General features: G+C 42.5%; 1 protein-coding gene across 1 annotated transcript in view; it reads right to left on the bottom strand.

The window, feature by feature from the left end:
* LOC126335869 (G-protein coupled receptor GRL101-like) overlaps positions 1 to 17,066 on the bottom strand; it is a 697,223-nt gene that overhangs the window by 274,963 nt on the left and 405,194 nt on the right. The window contains exon 5 of the mRNA XM_049999341.1: positions 2,901 to 3,017. Within this exon, the coding sequence (XP_049855298.1) occupies positions 2,901 to 3,017 (117 nt within the window). The remainder of the gene's footprint in view (positions 1 to 2,900; positions 3,018 to 17,066) is intronic.

Below are 17,066 nucleotides of genomic sequence, written 5' to 3'. Positions count from 1 at the left end.
TCGAATGCATCCATTACTCGTGTTTTACATTTTCTGTTATCCAGTTATTACATGGTTAAAATTGATATTCAGAATTTGTATGTATCAAAGGCTACGTAGTTGTTCCTTAACTAAATAATTTCTTCCATCATATCCATGGTGTTATAAAAAAGTACGGCCAAACTTTCAGGAAACATTCCTCACACACAAATGAAGAAAAGATGTTATGTGGACATGTGTCCGGAAACGCATAATTTCCATTCAGAGCTCCTTTTAGTTTCGTCAGTATGTACTGGACCTCCTCGATTCACCGCCAGTTGGCCCAATTGAAGGTAGGTAATGGTGACTTCGGTGCTTGTGTTGACATGCGACTCATTGCTCTACAGTACTAGCATCAAGAACATCAGTACGTAGCATCAACAGGTTAGTGTTCATCACGAACGTGGTTTTGCAGTCAGTGCAAAGTTTACAAACGTGGAGTTGGCAGACGCCGATTTGATGTATGTATAAGCACGGCCGGCCGGAGTGACCGAGCGGTTATAGGAGCTACAGTCTGGAACCGCGTGACCACTACAGTCGCAAGTTCGAATCCTGCCTCGGGCATGGATGTGTGTAATGTCCTTAGGTTCGTTAGGTTTAAGTAGTTCTACGTTCTAGGGGACTGATGACCTCAGAAGTTAAGTCCCAAAGTGTTCAGAGCGTTTTGAACCATTTTTTTTAGCACGGGGCAGTAGCCGTAGCGCGGTACGTTTGTATCGACACAGATTTCCAGAACGAAGGTGTCCTGACAGGAAGACTTTCGAAGCAATTGAGCGGTGTCTTAGGGAGCACGGAACATTCCAGCCTATGACTCGCGACTGGGGAAGACCTAGAACGACGAGGACACCTGCAATGGAAGAAGCAATTCTTCGTGCATTTGACGATAACCCTAATGTCAGCGTTAGAGAAGTTGCTGCTGTACAAAGTAACGTTGACCACGTCACTGTATGGAGAGTGCGACTGGAGAACCAGTTGTTTCCGTACCATGTACAGCGTGTGCAGGCACTATCAGCAGCGGATTGGCCTCCAAGGGGTTCTGCGAATGGTTCATCCAACAATGTGTCAATCCTCATTTCAGTGCAAATGTTCTCTTTACGGATGAGGCTTCTGTCCAACGTGATCAAATTGTAAAATTTCACAATCAATATGTGTGGGGTGACGAGAATCCGCACGCAGTTGTGCAATCACGTCATCAACATATATTTTCTGTGAACGTTTGGGCAGGCATTGTTGGTTATGTCTTGACTGGGCCTCATGTTCTTCCACCTACGCTCAATGGATCACATTATCATGATTTCATACGGGATACTCTACCAGTGCTGCTAGAACATGTGCCTTTACAAGTACGGCACAACATGTGGTTCATGCACGATGGAGCTCCTGCACATTTCAGTCGAGGTGTTCGTACGCATCTCAACAACAGATTTGGTAACCGATGGATTGGTAGGGGCGGACCAATTCCATGGCCTCCACGCTCTCCTGATCTCAACTCTCTTGACTTTCAGTTATGGGGCATCTGAAAGCTCTTGTCTACGCAACCCCGGTACCAAATGTAGAGACTCTTCGTGCTCGCACTATGGACGGCTGTGATACAATACGCCATTCTGCAGGGCTGCATCAGCGCCTCAGGGATTCCATGCGACGGAGGGTGGATGCATGTATCCTCGCTAACGGAGGACATTTTGAACATTTCCTGTTCAAGAAAATGGCTCTGCGCACTATGAGACTTATCTTCTTAGGTCATAAGTCCCCTAGAACTTAGAACTACTTAAACCTAATTAACCTAAGTACACCACACAACACCCAGCCATCACGAGGCTGAGAAAATCCCTGACCCCGCCGGGAATCGACCCCCGGGAACCCTGGCGTGGAAAGCAAGAACGCTACCGCACGCCCACGAGATGGGGTCAAACATTTCCTCTAACACAATGTTTGAAGTCACGCTGGTACGTTATGTTGCTGTGTGCTTCCATTCCATGATTAATGTGATTTGAAGAGAAGTAATAAAATGAGCTCTAACATGGAAAGTAAGCGTTTCCGGACAAATGTCCACATAACATATTTTCGTTCTTTGTGTGTTGAATGTTTCCTGAAAGTTTGGCCGTACCTTTTTGTAACACCCTGTATAAGTCACAAACATTTGTGTCAATAGGATGAACCAGTGAAATCGGTAGTACGACGGACATATTTACGACAAAGATTTATTTGGAGAATTCCAGAAAAGTTTAGATACTGCCAGCTCAGATTAAAGTAGCCTATGAAAACGCTCTGGTTGATTCGTTAACGGTCAATTCAGTCGAAATGAGAGGTTCATGCAGACGCTTAAGGACTGTACATGGGAATGGTATGACGAAACACGGTGTTCATTTCGTCAAAACCGTCAATATTTTTCTGATGAAATTTTCGTCTACACAATCAGAAAGTTTCAGCGCAGATATCTTAAAATACTTTCTAACTCGTTTCGATAGATCGTGCCCTTCGAAGCGGCATACTAGGGGCCTGAATAAAATTAAATTTTGAGAGAGCTATGACCACAAAATTATAATAATACTATTGTAAAAGTTATCCACATAAAAAGGTTTATTAACCTGGATTAAATAACGTAATGACACCTGCCGTTTACCTATAGTGGTTCAAAGAAAATCTATGAGAAATAGGAAAATCAGGTGTAAAGACTCTGAAGAGTCAACATCTTGATTAAAATATACCTACACCGATCAAAATAAGATATACGATTGATATAAGGAAGCAGTATCAACGAGAAACACAGTGTTCTAAATAAAAAGGTAGCCAAAAGCATCATAGTTCGATTACAGCACAGGCAAAAGTTCTAATTCATTAACGGTCTACTTCCCCACAAATATAGGAAATACTGTACTCACAGCAATTTTGTTCGTCGGATCCATCACCACAGTCGTCCTCAAAGTTGCACACCGCGTCCTCTGGGACGCAGTAGTGATTGGCACACTTGAAGTGCGTCACAGGACACACGAAGGACTCTGAAATAAAAATGTTCGCAAAAATAAATAGTAATTTAACATATATTAGAAACAAACTTCAAGGGCAGGCAATGTCACATTTAACTAATGACAATGGCACACTCTAGAAGCGTCACAGGATGTATGAAAACCCTCAAAAGAGAAAAAGAGAAAATTGTTTTAATATTTATTATAATCAAAGTTAAATAGGAAAGATAAATGGACGTAAAAAAGGATGAGAACAAGAGAAAGGAAAGATAAAAAGGTTAAGGAAAAGTTAGCATAAAGAAATAGAGTAAGAGCTCAGAAATAAAAAGCAGAACCAAAGTAAGACGGAATAAATGAGGAGGAACTGAAGACAACAAAAAGAAAGAGAAACAGAAGAAGGAAGAAAGAAGCGTAGAAGTAACAGCAGAAGATGGAAGAGAATAATGCGGATACCAATGAAAGGGGGAAACTAAAGTAATGAATGTTACGTGGTGAATTGTAATGCGCTATGTTTGTGAAGTCGATTTTTCTGTGTAAGATGTTGAACATTGCATTGACTGTTGTACGCTCAGATGTTAGCGATGTTATCTGCCGGTTGGACCTAAAGTATGAGTAAAACTGTCAAAATGTGTCCGCATGTGCGTCATGGAGACTCTACGATCGATTCAGCTTAAGTTGAACTACTTATTTGTTTTTTCGGCTAGAGAACAGCTTCTTTTCGGAATATGACCACTACACGATAAATCGACTAACATACTCTACTATTTGTGGAAACTATGACGTCACAATGCACGAAAGCAAACCAACACAAGAAACTAAATATAGTGTTTTCGAAGGCGTCCTGGATAAAATTATCCTATATTGATGACCAACATAACTACATACGTCCCCTGAATTACTACAGCGGACAATAGAACTTTTGTAACGTTATTACTACCCTTACTAAAGCTGAAACATACTTACAAAAGTACTGTGTTTAACATCAGTTGGAAAGTGTCTGGGAAAAATCGAAAGATATCTATCAAGAATAAGGTAGCTCTCTACACCAAATAATATGTAAGTAAGCAGAAGTACTAAGTGAAATAAATAACAATAACTTTGTCGTGCTAATAGAGCGTAAAATAGTTAGATGTATGTAGAGAGAAAGAGTAGTCATTCATATTATGTCGATATATCCATGGGTTAATCAAAATATTTGAAAAATTCATAGTTAACTAGCAACTGACTCGCTAATCTCCACACATTTGTGCTAGCAGTTAGGGCGCTACTTGTCTGGTTACATCTTCAGGAGGATTCGAATGTGTACCATCCATGCGGATCAGAGCTTTCTATCGTCATAGATATGCCTACGATAGAGTTACTGCTAGAATTTTCAGTTTCCCACCACTGCGTGCCAATCAAACTACAAATGCTTATAAAAATCTGGCTAGAAACGCCGCTGAACTGATATTACAATTAAAGACGTATATACGCTGGTGCTAAACACATTATGAGCGCTATCCACAGTGGCACTAAATGCCGCCTGCTGGTGTTGGGGGCAGGTGACACGGCCAGGAAACTATACAAGTGGAACTGGGACGAATGGTAAGTCATTCTAACGACGGTACGGGCCCCAAGTGGGGGAACTCCACTGACAGGAGCGGCTTCAACAAAGTGTAGGTCACTATGTTTCGATGCCTGGGAGCAAATATCTCGGAAATTCCGAGGTTGGTCTACTGTTCGCCTGCTACTTTCGTGAGCATCCGTGGAAGGTGGTTGAAGGGCGGTTAAACCACGAGTAGGCGACAAAGCTTTGGACATCTTATCACAGAACGTGGAGGGCTGATGTTTCCCGTCTTTGTAAAGCAGAGGATGCTACGATCTTTAGCAGATCTGAGAATTCCGGTGCAGGCAAAAGTGTTTCGGACCACACTGCTCGGTGCACATTGTTGAATACGAGGCTCTGCCAGAGACGATCCGTACGTGTTCCCATGATGCCCAACAATACCTTCAGTTACGACTGCAATGAGCACGGAATCATCGAGTTGGATGGTGGACCAACGGAAAACCGTCGGATGTACCGCGTTTCTGGCCTTACCAGACGATGGTCGTATCCGCATATGCTGTTATCCAAGCGAACGGCTCCTGGAAACATACAGTGCGCCAGTGACGTAGGCTGGTGCGGCAGCAGTATACTCTATGAGGAAGACCTACCTGGACTTCCTTGTGCCCCGTGGTAGTAATCAAAAGCGCCATGTCTACGTGAAAATACTGCGAACGGCTTGCAACTTGTTGTACCTACTAACGATGTCATTTTCCAGCAGGATCAGGATAAGTGTCGATGGTACATTTGTTTTAAGACCGTGATAGTGAACCCAAAACGGATGTTTTGGCCAACAAATTCGCCTGATCTGGATCCGAGGGAGCATATCTGGGACACGATAGAGCACCAGCTCTACATCCACAAACCACTGGCCCGAAAGTTACGCGAACTGTGCACCTTGTGAGTAGACATCTGGTACAGATACCTTCCGAAACCTGTGAAGGACTTGCTGAATTCATACTACACTTGTTCATTTATCATTTGACATCATACACAGCGTTCAACCAGGGGCCTGCAGATGTTTGACCACATAGTGATAGAAACCACATCTAAAAAAGAACTGACTGTATGTACATCAGCGTCATCATCCTTGTCGTTCTCGCCCTCATTGTCGTCATGGTTCATCGATGGTACTGATATTGACAAACATTAGTGTTTTCGGCGGTACACAACATGCTCCTCCAACTGTTTGTTAATGTCATCTACCCAGCGTCTGTTGCCGGCCGCGGTGGTCTCGCGGTTCTAGGCGCGCAGTCCGGAACCGTGCGACTGCTACGGTCGCAGGTTCGAATCCTGCCTCGGGCATGGATGTGTGTGATGTCCTTAGGTTAGTTAGGTTTAAGTAGTTCTAAGTTCTAGGGGACTAATGACCACAGCAGTTGAGTCCCATAGTGCTCAGAGCCATTTGAACCATTTTGAACCCAGCGTCTGTTAGCTCATGGCCTTGGACTTTCCTTATCTTGTAGAATCCCACAAACTACTTGCATGCACCATGTACAGTACACGGAGTTCTGTCACATGAATGAACCTCCGCCTGTGTTGGACGACAAGGCGCAGCAACCACTCACGGAAGGCAGATGGCAGCACTAGCAGTGGATGGTATATATAGAGTGTCAAGGAAGGACGTGGAAAACAACGCAGCCGTTGTGGGTAATGCGAAGTCGGGATGATTTATCTGACGGCCAATAGAGCATCCTCATTGGTTTTCGAGCAAATGGTGGAAGCATTTCTGAAATGTCTGAGTTTGTAAACAGTTCGTGTGCGGTCGTGGTTAAAGCATACTGTGAATGGAAAAATAGCGCTATCCAAAACTGGGACCGACGCAACTGCGGTGCACCAAGGGCCTCAGACGACAGCGGTCAACGGCGGCTGTGGAGATTTGTACGAGCGAAAATATGTGCAGCTGTAGAGCAATTGACGGCTATATGAAACAAACGTCTACAAAGAGCGTCTCAACCTCCGTTTAGGGAACGTGGTTTTGTATAGGCCTCCGTAGTAAACGCCTGGTTCGTGCACGCATGCTGATTCCTGTTCCTTGGTGATGAAGATGGAACTTGCACGCCAGCACCGTAAATGGAAGTCCACTGAATGGTTACATGAGCTCTTTTCAGATGAATCACGTTTTATGCTCCCGAGGACAGATGACCCTTTGCGTGTACGGCGTGAAACGTCTCAAAGAAGACACCCAGGTAGCACGTGGGAGTATTTTGGTCTATACTCGCTTAATCATCAAACTCCCCTGATTTAAACACAGCTAAAACTCTAAGGGTCCCCCTCGATCAGGCTGTAAGCGCAATGGACCCTCTGCCGAGAAACCTGGCGCAGCTGGCCACTGCAATGGAGTAGGCATGGCTTCAGATCCCTGTCAGTACCTTCCAGAGACCATTCACTCTCTTCCTGCCAGCCCCATTTTGTAAAATGTGATTACTGGGGCTTTTGGCAGATAGTCACATTAATGTGACTGGACAGTGTGGTTCAAATGGTTCAAATGGCTCTTCTGAGGTTATCAGTCCCCTAGAACTTACAACTGCTTAAATCTAAGGACATCACACACATCCATGCCCGAGGCAGGATTCGAACCTGCCACCGCAGCGGTCGCGCGGCTCCAGACTGTAGCGCCTAGAACCGTTCGGCAACTCCGGCCGGCTGGACAGTGTGTTTTAGTAGTTAATATCCCACTCGCCTACATTACATCTTCATTATCGTCATCTTTCACTCGAGTCTGTTCCTTGATAAATTTTCTTATATTCTTGTTCCTCCTAGAAAATATTCATAGATTTTGAAATGCATCCGTATTAAAACTCAGAATCTCATTGTCATAAGCCAGAACTGAAGGTAAACATAACGTCTGCAGTCACATCGAGACGTCATAGTTGAAAACTACTTTTAATTTAATAAAATAACTACGACTTACTTTTATATCGTTTGCTGTCATCGCCTTCAACGGTGATAAAAAGAAACAACCATAAATTCTATATGTAAGTACATTTTCTTGCTTATTTGGTAATTGTGTATTACGAGGGCCATTTGGAAAATAATGTCCGATCTATCGTGAAATCAAAACGACAGTGAAAATCCGATGAAACTTTGCACAGGAATGTTAGGCAGTGTCTCTAACATGTCCGTGAATCGCGCCACGCCGCTCTTTTCAGTTTTAAGCGTACAGTGAGCACGTAAAGATGCCTAGAAAAGAGAGACTCCCGCCATGTGAGAGGGTCTGGTGATAGATTTCGCCTGGAGCTATTCAGCCCACATAACGTGACTGTCATGCATTTCATTCTTCTTGACAATTCTCGTCCGCAGTCTGCAGGGGCAATGAAGATGCTCCCGCAACGATTTCGATGGGAAATGTTTGATTACCAACGGTACACCCAGTAATTGGTTCCCACTGAATTTCACTTCTGCTCACATGGACCGTTGGCTATAAAGACAACACTTGGACACTGACTAGCGTAGAGATTAGGCGGAAGACACAGGCGGTTGCCTTCTATGCCGAGGGCATTGGAAAGTTGGTAGAACGCTATGACAAATGTTTAAGTCTGAGCGGAGGCTATGTAGAGAAATAGATGGAAGATTTAGCTAACAGTTTCAAATAAAACATTTTTGAATTTCACATTGGTTCCTATTTCCCTACCGATCGAACCTTAATTACCGAATAGCCGTCGTATTTTATCCTTACTATAAGACCTACTTTTCAACTTGGTATGATAAGCATTTCCATCAAGTGAAGTTTATTTTTACCATAGGAGGCAGTACCGTGTCCTCAAAAGGTGGTTACGAAACCAGGAATACTTTTGATTTATGCGTTTCTTCATTTAAAAGATCTTAAAACAATTCTTAGCCCATCTAGAGAAAGAGGACTGTGTTAAACTATTATCTGAATCAACTATTCTGGCACTGCCGGGAACAAATGGTTCATGATCTACAAGCAATTTTTTTTGTCTAGAGCAATTACATGTTTGTATGAAACGCAATCGCAGAGTCTTTATAGATGAACAAATACTAAAATAAGACGATTTGCCTTTTAATTTGCACGATTTTTTCAGCAACTGCGACTGATTCATGATGCATCTGTATACAATGCATATTTTTTTTCTTTTATAATTTAATTAAACATGATGATATAAAAAACTGCTAATTATCTATTTGCATGGTGAATAGCATGTTCTTCCTCTGTCTCTCTCTCTCTTTCTCTTTCTCTCCCTCTCTCTCTCTCTCTCTCTCTCTCTCTTTCTCTTTCTCTTTCTCTCCCTCTCTCTCTCTCTCTCTCTCTCTCTCTCTCTCTCTCTCTCTCCCACACACACACCTTATTAATGTATTTCTATCATGACATTTCACATTATGCAGCTCTGACTCATATCTTCTCACGCAGTTAAGCAAAAGGTGTGGCATCCAGTCTATACATAATAAACCCGTTAACAAACTCTATGTAGATGTCTGTATGGTTAGAGAGAGACCTCTGAAGAAAGTTGAAAAATTAAGGTATCTTAATCTTTCCTTATAATGAAAGTCGGAAATTATTGTTGATGTTCTCTGAATTTATTCATTTCAGTAATATATTTCCATTATTATGAAAATAATGGCCCTACAAAGTATCAAATAGACACACCTCTGATAACGTAACTGAAATGAAAAGCTCAGGAGTATCTGCGTTAATCAAACATTAGTTAATGGCCTCTTTTCATACGAATTGGCGTTTATTATTCACTGCTGGTGATCATTGCTTGTTTAGGGCGTTAAACAGCACGGCTAATAGCACATTGACTACTGACGGCCAGCAGAGGAAACTGGGATTAGAGTAGTAATTACATTCAAATCGTCATTCTCTAGCAGGAACGGTGTATTGTCCAAACAGTTAGGGATTAGTTGGAAAAAAACTGACAACGCAAATTAGTTTGCGGCTGTGCATCCAGTGCGAATGAAAAGAAATTCTGGTCTGTAGTTGACAGCGGAATTACGTCAAACGGTGAACAAACAGAAGATTAAACGTTAGTCAGAAGCCTGAAATTTCGCTGATTGCCGGATATTGTGGAACAAGGTAAAATAAAATGCGCGCAGTTAGTTAATACAAAATCACCCTTTTTCAGCCGGGGGAAGCGAAATCGGTCGCATTCCTCTCCAGAAATAATTGCTCAATTTGATAGTCGGAGAGGCACAGTGAACATCGCTTTTTAATTCGTCGCAGATTAATTCTATGCCCCTCTTACTGGTTCTATATACACGTGTATCGAGCGAGGCTGCGCAGCGGTTCATGCACACCGATCCCATAAGTGGGAGGGTTCAAATTCTTTTCTGGCCGCTGCCATTTAGATTTTTCTTGATTTCTCTCTGCCTACCGAGGCAGATGACAAAGTTTCTTTGAAATGGATGTGGGCGATTTACGGCCTCTTCCGTGATACACCACCTTCGTCGTCGGCAGGCCATTAAAACACATATTCCTTCCTTGAAAAGTTCGTGTTGGCTGATACTATCAACAAAGCAGTTATGAAAACCTTCAAGCGATAAAATTTAAGGTCCCGAAACTGTATCTCTGTTACTGATATGTTTTGCAGTTTTCATTTTATGAATATCGCCGAAGGAAGTTTAATACATCCCTTTCCCAGCAACAATTGTTCTCAATTGTAGGTATTGAAGGTCGTACAGATTTCGTAGATGTCACTAAAGGCATGAGTTAATTCTTCGTGTTTACGGAATTTACATATCGTTGTTATTGCAGTATCTTTTATGTAATGACATATTCCTTGATTTACAGCTTGGTATTACACTACTGACCATTAAAATTGCTACACCACGAAGATGACGTGCTACAGACGCCAGATTTAACCGACAGGAAGAAGATGATTGATATGCAAATGATTAGCTTTTCAGAGCATTCACACAAGGTGGCCCCGGTGAGGACAGATACCAACCGACTTCTCATATACAAAAAGCAGCTGACCGGCGTTGCCTGGTGAAACATTGTTGTGATGCCTCGTGTAAGGAGGAGAAATGTATACCATCACGTTTCCGACTTGGATAAAGGTCAGATTGTAGCCTATCGCAATTGCGGTTTATCGTATCGCGACATTTCTACTCGCGTTGGTCTAGATCCAGTGACTGTTAGCAGGATATGGAACGGTGGGTTCAGGAGGGTAATACGGAACGCTGTGCTGAATCCCCACAGTCTCATATCACTAGCAGTCGAGATGAGAGGCATCTTATCCACATGGCTGTAACGGATCGTGCAGCCACGTCTCGATCCCTGAGTCAACAGATGGGGACGTTTGCAAGACAACAACCATCTGCACGAACAGTTCGACGACGTTTGCGGCAGCATGGACTATCAGCTCGGAGACCATGGTTGACGCTGCATCACAGACAGGAGCGCCTGTCATGGTGTACTCATCGACAAACCTGGGTGCACGAATGGGAAAACTTCATTTTTCGGATGAATCCCGGTTCTGTTCACAGCATCATGATGATCGCATCTGTGTTTGGCGACATCGCGGTGAACGCACATTGGAAGCGTGTGTTCGTCATCGGCGTGATGGTATAGAGTGCCATTGGTCACGTCTCGGTCACCTCTTGTTCGCGTGGACGGCACTTTGAACAGTGGATGTTACATTTCAGATGTGTTACGACCCGTGGCTCTACCCTTCATTCGATCCCTGCGAAACTCTACATTTCAGCAGGATAATGCACAACCGCATGTTGCAGGTCCTGTACGGGCCTTTCTGGATGCAGAAAATGTTCGACTGCTGCCATGGCCAGCACATTCTCCAGATCTCTCACCAATTGAAAACGTCTGGTAAATGGTGCCCGAGCAACTGGCTCGTCACAATACGCCAGTCACTACTCTTGATCAACTATGGTATCGTGTTGAAGCTGCATTGGCAGCTGTATCTGTACACGCCATCCAAGCTCTGTTTGACTCAATGCCCAGGCGTATGATGGCCGTTATAATGGCCAGAGGTGGTTGTTCTGGGTACTGATTTCTCCGGATCTATGCACCCAAATTGCTTGAAAATGTAATCACATGTCAGTTCTAGTATAATATATTTGTTCAATGAATACCCGTTTATCATTTGCATTTCTTCTTGGTGTAGCAATTTTAATGGCCAGTAGTGTAAAAGGAATGTTTTACATATGCGTAAATATCAGAGTCTTACAGTAACTGCACGACTGAAGTGCGACGTCAGGTTAAATAATTGTTAATCAGACAATTATATTAGACAATGACAGCAGTACGTCGTACCTGAAAATATGTTGTGTCAGAATTTCATTGGGGTCGCTCATAGTTTCTTTACTGATATATTAATACGTCTCGTACATTCCGCCATCCAACCAATAATATCTTTTCCTCTAACTCTGAGGTAAATAATGACCCGAGCTGTGTGTGAAAGGCCTGAAACTTAATGCGAATAAATATCACATAAAGCGTATTTTGGGCTCCATCCAGAGTGTTGAATGTATAGCTCAAAGAACCCCAGCAATGTAACCCTGACATTTTCAAAACACAATAGAAACGAGAGGCTTTCGGTTTCCTGGTTGGCATTGCGGAAGCTTTAAAAACTCATACACAGTGATCTCTCTTTACACGTGATCCTTGGAATGTACAGAGTTTTCATTTGTGGAAACATAAGGCTTTTGTCGTAGGCGTTGCCCGGCGTCTTACCTCTACATCATTTTAACGAATCAGATACAGTTCGACAACATAGCTCCTGACAGTCTTGTGTAGGTAGTCGAAAAATTGAGGATTTGGTTTGCTGAATATCTTAATTGCCTACCAGAACAAAGGAAAATTTAGATACAAAGAACGAAACATTAATTATGCTTAACGCAGATTTCAGTTATACCTTAACTGACACGACCGTCGACGTACGGAAAAGTAAAAAGTAGAGTAGGAGATAATAAAAGTGACAGCACTGCACGTGTTAAAAGGTATCTGACTGATCCACAGCAGATTTGTAAGCAAAATATTGCTTCTCTTTCTTTTGCTTCTACTCTTCTATTCTCTTTTTGATTTCTACCCATACCATCCTCAGTCATGAATGTACACAAGCCACAATTAAGGTGTGACTATGTGAAAGCGTATTACGGCATGGGCGACTGCTTCGAATGCAGAATATCACGGTATGATACATGTATGTACACGACGAAGTTGCATCCATATCCTTCCATATACAGAGTTAAAAATCATAAAGTGTATCCAACTGCCTGCCGCGGTGGTCTTTACGACATCTTGTGTGTCACGTTTCGTTAAAAAATGTGAATATAACGTATTCAGCGGACACAGATTTTAAAAATAAAACTTGTTTCTAGTCGAAAATGCTTTGATGTACTACTTGTTTACATATTGTTTTGCGTTAAGTCACTCCCACAGATTAATGGAAATTTTGTAATGTTATGAAACAAGTAATAAGTCAAGAATTGAGTATAAATTGTAAGTATGTGTAAAACCTAACACTGCACACAAAGAGTGCACGTTTTGAGAGTATTATCTTATCAATAATCTAAACTCGTATGTATGTCTTTTAATACGATTATCATCAAGCGAAAAACTAGTCAAGTTTGGAGGCAAACCAATGGTAAATAGAGAAGCAGGAGCAATTTCTTTAGGGAGTTGTAGGCACTTATTATTTATTTCCCCATGTCTGTCGCTATGAACGTTATTAAATTATTATTGCTACTGAACACACAATTTTAGTTGGAGGATGGTCTGTAAGTAATTTGATTTGAAACTTTTTGGAAGCTTTAAAATTGCTGATCTTACAGACAGTGAAGCAAAGGTAGTGTAATTCCTTGAAGCTATTACGTCTCAAAACGCAGTCACTATTCTATTAGAATCCTGGCAACCAATCTCGGAACGGAATCATCCCTAGTAAAAAAAAGTCAGAGTGTAAGAAACATTATTATACTAGAAATATGTGTGACACACACTGAGACAATAACCGCAGCAATTCTTGCTGATAAGGGATGCTACTTATACCGAAGACAGCGCCTGTTACATCCACACAGACACGTTCATTGCACGAGAAAGAAGATGAAAGTTATTGTTTTGGTTCGATGGACTTAGATTTCACTTGCTAAAAACTGCCCGTATGATCATACTGTGGTACACATTATATCAAACTATGGACCTTAGTTGTCCAAACCCTCTGTCGAATGTAATGTGCTACCAGTGACAGTACGGGTTTATATTTCGTTACTGCGTCTAGTCTGTCACTGACTTAGGCTTATAAGTAACGACCTACAGTCCATTATTGGCTTCATTTATCGTGCCTGCGGTGGTATAATCACAGACAAAATGCACCAAGTTGCAGTGCCAAGGCTTTTGTGATAGTTCTGTCAGCAAAACTGAAGAGTTTCAGTCAGCAGATTGGCAGCGTAAATCACACCCTCCATTTTTTTCATCGATGAGTGGACACGATATTCACTTTCAAAACTCGCCAGCGGCTATAGTGATGGTGTTATGGGCAAGTATGGACAGGCAGCATAGGACGGGTGGCGGGCCTGTGAACTACGAGCAGCACTGTCGCTTGAGACTCCAAGTTCGCGCGGTTTTGCTGTGTCCGGTGTGTTTGCTATTGTCTGTTCTTATTTTGTAAGTGTATTTATGGTGTTGTGAGTGAACGTTGAAGAGTTGAAGTCTGTGGTAAATAAGTGGTGTTTAGGTGTATAGTTACTGGTATTTGAAGAAGGATAAAAAATGTCGACTTGTTTCGTTCCAGCGTGCAGATCTAGCTACTGCTCAAGTAAAGGTCTCCAAATTCGGAAGTTGTCGAAGTTTTCAAAAACCTCCAAGACTGCCCCGAATCTATCCAAACTAGCTAATAACTGATGTCTACTGAGGTAAGTTAATTATCCATCTACTTTTCATACGGTTACATAAATTTTATGAATGAATAAGTTTGTGTGCAGCGTTTGGTGTACTAACATGTATTTCCGTGGCTCACAAGCGGAGCAACTGTCATCTCGCGGCGGAACCTGTGAACTAGCGGAGGCGGCACACTTTTTCTTCTACTCGCTACGGTGGATGTTGAATCTAATAAGCAATTTCGAGGGCGTTAGCTCCCATGGAATATCACTCTACTATGTAAGTCCTTCAATGATTGTTAGTATGTGTTCCAGAACTTATGACACTTCATTTTACTATAGCTCATTAAACTTTATCACAATAATTAAGAGTAATATTAAATTTTTGTTCAGTGGCCATCAATTTGAATAATATTTGAATATGGTTATCAAGTTCAGGCATGGATTCTTTATTCAATATGTTGTTCTGTATACGAAGGAGAACTTCGTTCGTCATTTCTACAAGCTTAGAAAAAACGTGTTGCGCTACTTCTTGAAAGACCCAGGTAAGCCTGTCTCCAGAAAACAAGTGTTGAATTGTTTCCTGAAAACCTCTCGTAAGCCTGTGTCTCGAATCGCACTCCAAGTCGCTTGTCATCTGACATCTGACGTGCCTACCTTCGTTGTAATATGACTTCCCACAGAGTGCATTCTTCGTTGAGGCAAACAGCCGGAAGTCGGAAGATGTGAAATTCGTGCTGCAGGTTGGATGAGGAACAGCAATCCAGTGAAGGTTGGTGAGCTCCTCTCGGGCGCGCAGACTTGTGTGAAGACATGTGTTGTCTTGGACAAAGAGAAGTTCGTTTGCATTTTTATGGAGACGATCACGCTGAAGTCGTTTCTTGAATTTACTCAGGGTAGAACAATACACTTCCGAGTTTAAAGTTGCTCAATGAGGATGGGCGTCCAACAGAATGACGCCTTCAGAGTTCCACAAGACCGTAGCCATGACGTTGTGGGCTGAAGGTGCGGCTTTGATCTTCTCCATCGGAGGAGAGCTGATATGATGTCACTGCAAGAATTGCCGTTCTGCTTGCCGTCCGAAGTGATGAAGCCTTGCTTCATCCCTTGTGAAGATGTACGACTAAAAATTGTCACGAGCAGCTTGCTAACGCGCAAGCAATTCCGCACAGATGACCCTTCGTTGCTCTTTATAGTCCCAGCTGGCACACACGAGTACCCCAACTGGTGGAAGAATGTGTCAGCTCTACCAACGGAGATGCCCAGTTATGCAGTGAGTTGTTTGTGACCTCGAACAAGAATTTCAGCTCGTTCCAATGTTGCAGGAGTCACAAGTATATGCGGCCAGCCGACACGCTGGTGATCGGACAAGATTGCGCGACTTTGTTCTCCATAATAACAGACACCTCGCCCAACTATTCACCGTGCTTTTGTCCACTATGAGCTTTGCGAAGCTCTGATTTTCCTCCAAAGGAAACTCAACAGCAGCTGCCTGCTTTAAACAGATCTCCGTTACAGATGTCATATTTAAGGTTACTATAACACTGCTGGCCGAGCGGTTCTAGGCGCTTAGTCCGCAACCGCGCGACTGCTACGGTCGCAGGTTCGAATTCTGCCTCGGACATGGATGTGTGTGCTGTCCTTAAGTTAGTTAGGTTTAAATGGTTCTACGTTCTAGGGGACTGATGACCTCAGATGTTAAGTCCCATAGTGCTCAGAGCCATTTGAACCATATAACACTGCCACCTATCGGATCTTCATGAAATTATAGGGGCTGAAGCGAGAATATTCCGTGACGTCACACAGTAATCACCGCATTTTTTTTTCAATTGAAATTGGCGGAGAAAGAATGTGTTGCATTACGTACTGAATTCCCCTCGTAAACCTACATCTACATCTACATCTACATGACTACTCTGCAATTCACATTTAAGTGCTTGGCAGAGGGTTCATGGAACCACATCCTAAAGAAGTTGCGGTTCGATCTGTCAGGTCTTAGGTGCCGTTGGTTAGAGCCAATTGCTACTGGTCGAGTGTACCGCCCAGGAATTGCAGCTGTCAAGAGTGCAGCAGGTATTCTGAAGGACTACTGCCATTCGATTTTCTTCGGGGAATATCCATGTGGAAACAGAGTAAAGGCGTTCCCCGGAGAACCGGGAGCCGCGACTGGTCGCAACTGCTTTCGCGGCTTCGCAGTGGTAGACACCTAACGAGTAGAGACACAGAAGTGTTAATGGTACCTTCCAAAACAGCAAAACAAGAAGAGGAGGCACATACAGAGATTCACTGAGTGTAGTAATTTGTTAATTGGAGGCGTTGAAGGGTTAACTTTCCCTTCCTAGGGAATATAATAATTTGCAAAGTCGTACACCAATAAGGCAGTGTTATCTGAGTAAGCTTGAGCAATGCTAACGATGATATATATATATATATATATATATATATATATATATATATATATATATATATATATATATATAGAAGGGTTGACTTTCCCTTCCTAGGAAAATTAATAATTTTCAAAGCCATACACCAATAAGGCTGTCTTATCTGAGTAAGCTTGAGGAATGCTCACGATGATTGATATATATAATTTCAATAAAAGCCAGAGAATGATACTGATGATTAGCAGCTAATTAAAGTGAACCCGAAGCTGCATTTAAAAATAGCCGGTATCACAGCAGCTTCGGGTAGGATAAGAGAAT

This window comes from Schistocerca gregaria, chromosome 2, assembly GCF_023897955.1.
Source record: "Schistocerca gregaria isolate iqSchGreg1 chromosome 2, iqSchGreg1.2, whole genome shotgun sequence".
In the NCBI taxonomy this organism is placed as follows: Eukaryota; Metazoa; Arthropoda; class Insecta; order Orthoptera; family Acrididae; genus Schistocerca; species Schistocerca gregaria.
Note: the sequence above shows the minus strand (reverse complement) of the source record. Positions and strands in the feature narration are given on the sequence as shown.